The 9,772-nt window shown below is 40.2% G+C and overlaps 1 protein-coding gene across 1 annotated transcript; it reads left to right on the top strand.

The window, feature by feature from the left end:
- Positions 1-254: 254 nt before the first annotated feature.
- On the top strand, positions 255-8,684 carry acer1 (alkaline ceramidase 1). Its single transcript, XM_037113582.1, has 7 exons — positions 255-755; positions 2,833-2,945; positions 3,113-3,227; positions 4,405-4,543; positions 5,200-5,337; positions 5,423-5,560; positions 5,982-8,684. The coding sequence occupies exons 1-7, from the start codon at positions 749-751 to the stop codon at positions 6,157-6,159; spliced, it is 828 nt and encodes a 275-aa protein (XP_036969477.1). The 5' UTR covers positions 255-748; the 3' UTR covers positions 6,160-8,684.
- The last annotated feature ends 1,088 nt before the right edge of the window (positions 8,685-9,772 follow it).

The raw sequence follows: 9,772 nt of genomic DNA, 5'->3' as shown, positions 1-9,772 counted from the left end.
GTGAAAGAGCTTCATGACTGACAAACTCAAGACTGAATAGACTGAATAAACAGTTTGACCCTAAAATACAACACAGTTTCATGCAGTTTTACTTTGTTTACATGTGGTGGACCCTGTCACGTTGTTGGCCTCAAAACAGCGTTCTAAATACCTTATTTTCCTTAGAGATATCACAGCATCTATGACACGTGCGGTTTTTAATGAATTTAAATTAACACCTTACACACATCACCACTTAATAGTCTTCCTGCCCTTCTGCCCACTGAAAGCGGGTGTGCTTTTATTTTGAAATTTGAATCGGCGGCGTTGGCCTGACGCAGCGGAGGCAGATGTGAGCCAGATGTTAGGCAGACGGATCGCTGATCCTGCTCTCTAGAGGACACCTGAGATTACAGCAGATCAGTTCAGCATCCACCTGTAGCACCTGTTTCTGCCACCGTGCTATTTGAATATCTGGTCGTGATATTCAAATAAAAAGGTGCGAAAATATACAAAACACTCCAACAGACTGTGTGTGGCACTGGTGATCGGCCATCAGAAAAAAACAAAAAAAACCCAGTCCATTGTTTCCTCGATGACTTTGTCCTGGAGACGTGAACCCGTTCAGCGTGTGCTCGCCAGTGACGTAACAGTCTCGTGCAACAGGATCGGGAGCTTCTCTCTGCTCCGCCCCGAGAAAAATCCACCTGTTGTCGTCTCACCTGGAGCAGAGCGGCACTGACGAACTGGAGGCTGGGACAGCAGCGACATGGGAGGTAGGAACCATCATGATACTTGGACCGCAGTTACATTTTCATCTGGTTCTTTGATAGAGCTGGTCAGACTTTCGTGGCCCTCGTGAAAAAGTTGTGGAATTGTCACACCTTCAGCGTGAAGTCACTAGAATATTCCTGTTGTTCGTCCTGACAGGGACTGAGAGTGCTGATCAGTAGAGAGGTTCACATACAGTATGTCATGTATCAACACAGTAATCCTATAATAATAATAATAATAATAATAATAATAATAATAATAATAATAATGGGTTGACTCTGGCATAATCACAACTCAGTAGTCACTTCAACTGTGTTTATACTCTATCATCAGCTGTTGTAAAACTACCTACAAGTCATACTTGAGTAGAAATAAAGATATCATGATATTACTTTGGTAGTACAAGTAAAAGTAGATTTCACATTACATATATTCTTAGTGTATGTAGATACTAGGGGTTGACCGATATGTTTTTTTTCATGGCTGATACCAACACCAGTTATTTGTAATGGATTGGATTTGGATTTTTGAACAATATTAGAACCAATATACATTCACAGGAAAAATCCCCAAAAATCTTTGTTTCAAAGTTTTGAATAACCAGTGATGGAATGTGACTTAACAACAATTTGTAATGGTTCATACTAGGCTAGGTGTGGAACCCAAAAGTGGACACCGAGACAGGGAGAAGGTTAAAGGCATCTATGTTAAATGCTGTAGTAGAGGGCAGTGAGAAAGGCTCAGGCAGGTGGTACAGCAGGTGGCTCAGCCGGTGTAGTGGCGGAGACTCACAGTGGCTCTGGCAGAAGCTGTGCTGGAGGCCTTGGGGAGTCTAACACGACGGATCCACATTGGAGTGTTGGCAGGTAGCAGAGGTGCTGGAGGCTGAGTGGCCGTGGAGCTGGAACTTGAAAGTAGATCGATCACTGGAGAGGTCGAGGAGAAACAAGGCTAGCGAGATAGCAAACACAGCGACTCAATAGAATGGAGTCACAAGTGGTAGCACTTTCTGAGAGGCCATGCGAGACATCAGGGAGACGAGATAGATCTGGCAGCGAGTAGAGAGAAGACCACTTGAGTACTTGAGCTGATGCTGATGATCAAATGTGCTGCGGGTGCGAGAGAGAAGGCAGCTCCAGCCATCAGCGCCTCTGAAAACACAAAGACCACAAAAACATGAACAATTTGGAGGTAATTTGCTTCAGCATTTCCATGCTTCCATCTTAAGAAAACTAGTTCAGATTATTCAGTGCTGATTGGCTATTACAAATGAAATCAGATTTTGCTGTGGACCACTAACAGAGAAAAGAAGCTGCATCAGAGCAAAAGTAACTCATCATTTTATTGAATAACAAACACACTGACTCTGATAATCAGAAAAATGGTTATTATCGGATCCAGTAATCAGCCAGGCAAATGATCAGTCGACCAATAGTATATAGTTTATAAATACATGTAAATATATGTTTAATTTACACTATAACATTAAACATCAGATACTGTATGATTACTGCTCAAGTACTGTCATTTGTATGAATACAGTATTGTCGTGTCTTCTGCGCCCTTGGAGGGAGCTTTTGAAATAACTTCATAACATCATAAGGGTTATTTGGGCAAGATTTGCATTATGGGAAATGAAGTATCCAGGGGATTTGGAGGTTGACACATATTAGTAACTAAAGGTCAGAATATCTTGCCCTCTGTGTCTTTTTGGATCCTGCAGTTTTAATGTAATCTGCGTCTAAAAGGTCCCAAACTTGACGAAAGTTACAAACAAACAAACAAACGTACAGTTTATCACTTGTTTTAGTCCATTGAGGTTTTTCTTTTATCAAATGCTGAATCAAAACAAATTATGCCAAAGTGTTGCATACATATGTTTACATGGCTATCTGAGAAAGGGTGCAAAGCCACAATTTGAATATGAATTTAAATACAACTCAGCAGGGAGGGGAAACCGGTTTGCATAAACCATCTGTACAAATGCTCTGCTCAGCCTCCTGCATATACACAACCGGTATTTTATCTGCTGGGGGGAACAGCTGACGTGACTTTTCCCCTTTCTGTTGTGTCTGACAGGTGTTTACTCCAATGAAAAGTTGGCAGGAGCTTTCTCATATGAGAGTTCAGAAATCGACTGGTGTGAAGACAACTACAGACACTCTGAACATGTGGTGGAGTACTTCAACACCGTGAGTTCTGCTGCATTTATGTCGTTTTTTGATTCAGGAAACAAGCAGAAGAAGGGATGGTTTTTGTTTTTTGATGAAAAATAAATGCCAGATCTCAGACACAAACGCGAGGTTTGATTGAGTGATTCACCGGTTGTTTTGCTGACTGACTGATATTTTCTCTGCAGATGAGCAGCTTTTTTTTCTTCATCATATCTCCCGTCATGCTTTACCTTCTGCACCCTTACGCCAAAGAGAGGAACCTGGCGATTCACTTGGTCTGGATCCTGATGATGTTTGTCGGTGAGTCCCTTGCTTTTCTCTTTATTCATAAATGTGAAGGTTAGATTTAAGTGTCTCACCATTTTAGATGAAAATCAGATCTTGAGATGTGCAAAAGAAATGTCACCTTTCTGAACATGAATCACTGTTTTTTGTGAGTTGTTGGTTCAGTTATGATTTGACTTGAGCAGAAGGTCAAACCAGTGTGTGGTCTGATGAGACAGACCACAAAACTTTGGACAACAAAAAAGGACATCAGCCTCAGAAAGTGGTCAGACTAAATGTACTTTTTAAAAAAAAGGTTCACTGCAATTTGATCAACATCAAACTCAAAATACTAAAATTAATTGGTTCAAGATTCCCAAAAGTGAAAATGTTCTTGTTCTCCTACCCCTCCATGGTAGTCATCTGAAGCCTTTGGACTGCTACTTGGATAAAACAAGATATATAAAGATGTCTGGAATCTTCCTACTAAGAAATCTTCATTATTGAGAAAAAAAATGACTTGAAAACTCCTCATCAATAACATGCAAAAATTAACCAATTGTAACCAGTTTGAGCTGAGATGAATTATCCCTACTGAATGTGAATAGAATTGAACAGGAAAGACATAACGGCACGTTTCCTGTCTGCTGCTTCACCGTCATACTGTCCAGTCAAGGTGGATATGCTTCCAAAAAACATCTTAAAAAGGAAAGTTATCCAGCAGTGTACAGGAAAAATAAGCTTAGATTTACTTCTTTCCTTTCCAGTTAATCATCTCTCGACCTCTGCAGATTTAGAACGCACATTTCATTTAAGTTTGAACAATTTAAAACAGTCAAAAATTTAAAACAGTCAAAAATCATCAATGTCATTCTACACTCAAATTGACAGGAGATTCAACAGGAAAAAAAAGTTCTCTTTAGGACAAACTGGAAAATCGCTTAATTCTTTTTTTTTTTTTTTTAAATAATGCCCAGTTTCACACTGGAATCCTCCCCTCAAACAGATTTTAAGTTTTAAGTATGTCATTTGTAGCCAACCACTGAAAGGGCCCCATGTAAACATGTAAAGAGTATGTCACCATCTGATAAGCGGCCAAATATGCTGTTGTTCTGGTCCATTTCACAAGAGGCTATGTGCTTTTTTTCCTCCAGTGTCTCAGTAGTATCTGTTTAGACTAGAAGACTAATAGTATAATGAAAACTTCTTGCAGGGCTCTTTTCAGCGTACTTCCACATGACGCTCAGTTTCGTTGGCCAGATGTTAGATGAGCTGTCCATCCTGTGGGTGCTGGCAGTGGGATACGCTCTCTGGTTCCCCCGCAGGCTCTTCCCTTCTTTCATAAAAGACAGGTAAAGCAATCTTACAGCAATCAAGTCGAGTTAATGCACGGCCTTTGTTTCTGTCGTTATTCACTAATTCATCTCCACGTGTCGCTAAGGACTCACACGCAGCTCAGTAATCCTTCAGTGACAAAAAAAACAAAACAATGGCAGTGTGTTTCTGAGGAATGGCAGCCTGAAACCTAACCTGTTCTGAGCCTGTCTGACAGCCCCAGCCGGAGTCGTTCATGTCACAAGGACACAATGTGGTGCCGCTGTCTTCACCTGAATGTGACAGAAAGAGGCTCTCGCTATTGTGAAAGACTAGAGCTCCACCCTGCCTGTGTAAATATTTAACCACGAGGTGGGGAACAGATTAATTGTATTTTGATAAGCACCTGATGTGTGACTCAATGACTTCACCCTCATTAATATCAGTAATGGGTTGGTCCTCCTTATTGTAGATGAAATACCAAACGAGCCCAGGACGTAAAGGGTCCTTTAAACTGGAATCCCTTGTTAGAAAGTCGCGAGGTTCATTTAAATGTCGGGGTGTTTTTTCATGCTGAGCACGTGTGAGTGAAATCCAATTAGATTTAGCCTCTTTTTCCCTTCACAGCAGGAATCTTTATTTAATCTTTATGCGTGTCTGATCGCCTGTTTTGTCTTTCTCTGTTCACCCACAGGTCCCATTTTTCAAGCCTCATCCTGGTGGTTACCGTCATCACCACGGTATCATCCTTTGTCAAACCCACAGCCAACGCCTACGCTCTAAACTGCTTCGGCCTCCATCTGCTTTACGTTCTGGCTGTCGAGATGAAAAGGTATGCTATGGTGTTCTCCGGGCATCTGTAAGTCATTAGGCACAGTTTAGATTTGTTGCGATAACCAGTCCTTCTCCTGTCTCAGCTGCACTGATCAGAAGGTTCTGCGACTGGCTAAGGTGTCGGTGGCTCTGTGGGTGCTCGCCATCACCTGCTGGATTAGTGACCGCTTTGGCTGCAGCTTCTGGCAGAGGCTGAACTTCTGCTACCTGCATGGAATCTGGTAAGTCCTAGCATACTAGTGTCCTTTCCTTTCCTAAGTACTGTAAGAGACATAATGCCTCCTGAATGACAGTTTTCAATCAGCATGACACCTTGTAATTCAATGTCTATAAGTCCCAGCTCTTTGTTACAGTTAGGGATAAAATCACATTTGAGGTTTAATCTGGTCAACATTGACTTGAAGTACGACAGAAGGATTTGTTTGCTGTATTAACATGCGATCAAAGCCAGAACCTTTGCCTAACATAACACACACAGGGCTCAGGAGGTGAACCCGGTCGTTGGTCCATCATTCATCTCAAACACCTTCCTACAATTCTCATGTGGTCCAAAAACTTGAAAGTGTGGCCACAATGCATTCGGCATGTTGTATTTCAAGGACATGCACATGTGTATTGATCTGCATTATCTGTATCTTGCAGGCACATTCTGATTGTGATAGCTGTGGCCTACGGCAGCACCCTCATAGCTTACCTGGATGCCAACTATGAGATACCGTACTCACTGCCTGGACTGCAGTACTGGCCATGTGATAAATGGGCTGTTGGATTACCTCACATTGTGCTGAAGAGCACTCCCAAAACACAGAAACGCTGCTAACACTGTAAAAGTTGTTTTAAACATTTCTGTAACTAAACCCCATTAGTACAGCCACACCACACAATGACTACCATTTCAAATGTGATTTACATGCTTTAAATACTAAGGGGCTGTTTACACAATGTTTTTTTTTTTTTGCTTACAACGGAAACTTGTGGTGCTTTTGGACGTTCAGTCACACAGCAACAACATTTTTGGGGCCTGAAAACGCCAAGTTTTGAAATTAAGTTCCCGAGCATAATCTTTTGATAATCATCCTGTAAACAGGCAATACGCCCTTCCTGCTAAAGCTGTGAAGATATAACCCCGCTTTGCTCATGTTAAGTATGTTAACAGCCTAGTAGCCATGCACAAAACGGACAACTTTTTTAAAACCCAAAGGAAAAACTTTTCTGCGTCGAGCTTAACTTTTGTCACATAAATGCAGCCTTAGTCAGGATAGTTTTCTTATCCTGGCAAAGGATTGTTGACACCATGGATGGATTACGAAGTGGGCCTTACACACAGGCCATGGGCCCAAAGGGTCAGGGGCACCTAAGGGTCAAGTTATGCTAAAAATATTTATTATATTAGATTTTGAGTTCCTTCCCACACCAGATTTTGTGATGCTTTTGGTCTCATGATCCTTCCATGTTTTACACCAAAAAGTATGATTGTCGACAAAAGTGCTAAAACAGTCTAGAAAACAAAAAAATATGTATTTTCTATTTATCAAACTTCAGTTATAGGTATATTTAAATATAACCATTACTTACATAATCAAATTGATGAATACATTTTTTTCTAGACATCCATTTTAATACACTTAAAAATAACTGCACATTGGGTAATATTATTTTAATTTGAATATATGGCCTTTTTTTTCTATTTTTTTAAAAACCAATAATATTCATCCAAATATTGTTGGAAACAGAGCTGGAGGTCCTCTGATGTTTAGTAGATGTAGAGTAGACTGAAGTTTAACTACTGAGGAGATGTGTATCCATATAGCACATATATACAAAATGAATGACTGAGAGAAAAGTGTGTGATTGTGTGTGTGTTAAATTGTTTCCTACAGTTAAGCATGTGTGTTTTTTTTTGTTTTTTGTTTTGTGAGGCAACTGCTGTGATCTTATTTTCAAGACATGAATGCACATTTGATTCTGTACATGGTGGAATATTTTGAGACTGATTGATTTTTCTTACAACAAAACTGTTGCTATGCTATGAAACTATAACTACTGTCAGTTTTCAGTGCGACGGCCTCTTTGAGTGAAGCACCATAGTGACGTGTTTACACTGAGATTTAAATTACCTGAACATGTGGTAGTTTGACAGGCGTACACCCTGCTCTCGAGGTTAGTTTGAGCTTTGTAACCTGAACTGAGTTTTTGTCTGATTTAGAACGAAAATTAGGTAAATGAACGTATGGTGATCTGCGTAGTGGCATGTTAGAATTAAAAGTGCTGTAGTTTAGTCATATTATTTTAATGTAGACATCTCTATTCTTTCAGTGTCATTATCAGATCATTCTCAGGTTTTTGCTCAGGAATAACGGCGCTTGTCTCGTTCAGGGCCTCTGAAATATGAATCTTAAGTGCGTTTGTATTTCTGACCACAACAATCACATGCAAATCTGTTTTCTATTCTGAGACTGATTCATCACTGGGCTGTTAAAAGCCCTTTTGTTGAAAAAAAAAAAAAAAACCTCTTGATCCTGGTGGTGTTTCGAGAATATTCAGGTACAACTGTGACTCCATTCACATGATCTTTCCTGAAGGATACAAAAAGATCCAACAATAGATATTTTACAAAAAGAAAATCACGCAGGCATTCTCTGCACTTTGCTGTTCAATAGTGGCCTCCTGTGGATGATGAGTGCTTTTAGGCATTTACTATATGATTTTTAACTGGTTCAGCCAGATCGTGGTCTGTTCAACCCGAATGCCACAATAAATGTTAGCAATCACATATGGACACATCCTGTGAAAGTCAACCCGGGTTTGAGTCTGACCTGCGGCCCTTTGCTGTATGTCATTTCCCGTCTCTCTCATCCTGTTTCCACTTTTCGGTACAAATGTCAACCTTGTACGTATCTTTGGTTTAAAGAAACGTAAACTGCTAACGTTACATCCTGGACTGGTCTGTTGGTCTGTATGTCTAGATCCAGGGTTCTCACTCTCAGGGTCAGGAGCCCCTGGGGGAAGGACATGTAGAATTTGAGGAGTCACCGGATAATTATTAGCCATGCTAGCACCATGGCTGTAGTGATGATAATGTTTTTTTTTTTTTTTAAGTTTTGTGAGGACATTCATGACTTTGGTCATCTCTACTACAAGTGCTTGATATTGATTCAGATTTTTGCCATGCCTATTATTTATGAAAATGTTTGTGTGCGTTTTATTTGAAGCCTTGCAACTTAGCAGGCAACTAAATTTGTTTTGTTGTCATTGAAGAAGATGATGATTAGCATGGATGTATGCTCTTTTTAAAGAAAGAACATTTGACAAGCTTTTAAAAACAATAAAGTTCTGTTACGTGTGTGACAGTGCATCATTTTCTCCCGACTCTCTACATGTTTAGAAAGGAGTATTTAAAGGTTGATGCTTCAATATAAGTGGGACACCCTAATGTCCGAGAGCCAGGTGGGTTATTTCGTACTCCGACTTGACTGACAGCCAGACTGGATCAGTTTGAGCGGCAGGAGAAGAGAAGGAGGCACCAAGCCAGTGAGAGAGCGCTGACCTCCTGTCCCATAGCTAAACCCGATTAATCTCACATCAAAGTCTGAGCAGCACAGAGACTTGACTGCAACCGGCCCTCGCTCCCTCTCTCTGTATAAAAGAGAAGTCTTCAATCAGAGGACGCAACGCTTTCTTACCAGATTGAACATTTGAATTAGACATTTGAGACAGAGGCTGAGCAAGAGTTAGTGGCGTATGTGATTCAACTTAAACTGTACTACACTGTTTGTAAAATTGATGGTAAAATAGCTGTCTCATGTTATGTGTTGAACATTTTAAATTGGGCCTTATGATAATATAGCTAATAATGAGATGAAAGGAATATGACCATTTTCAGATTTTGCCATATAATATATGCAGTGGTAACTTTGTCTTTGCCTTTAGGCCATTGTGGGCGATGTTCCAAATGACTGAGCATGTCTGCTGTCTGACAGTGTTGGACTTTTATATGATCCGTGGACCACTGTCATCATAATACATACTGACATGTGCATAGGATTACATGCTTTATGTTGTGTCGTGCTGCTGTGTGGCATTTTTCAATAAGTATCCTGTTTGTTAGGTGTTGTTATGTCGTGCCATATACCTGCCAATGAACTGCAGCTTTTGAAATTACTCTGGTACAATACAACAAACTGTGACATTTGTGTGCAATATTGGAAATTATCCCTCACAGATAAAATGATACATAAAAAAATAAAAGAAAATACACCATTTTGCCCCCCACTTTGGGTATACAATAGCATAAGCCTTGTGTGCAGGCTGCTGTCATGTATAGGTGGAAATATTTTGCATGTGTTTAACTATGTGTTTAAGTATACTTACAGTCAAGATCCTGCTTTACAGGTTTTTTTGTGGTTTGTGAGCAGTGACTAAAGAGAATGAAT

Source organism: Acanthopagrus latus, chromosome 11 (assembly GCF_904848185.1).
Source record: "Acanthopagrus latus isolate v.2019 chromosome 11, fAcaLat1.1, whole genome shotgun sequence".
Lineage (NCBI taxonomy): Eukaryota > Metazoa > Chordata > Actinopteri > Spariformes > Sparidae > Acanthopagrus > Acanthopagrus latus.
The sequence above is the reverse complement of the archived record's forward strand: the minus strand, read 5'-3'. Positions and strand labels throughout refer to the sequence as shown.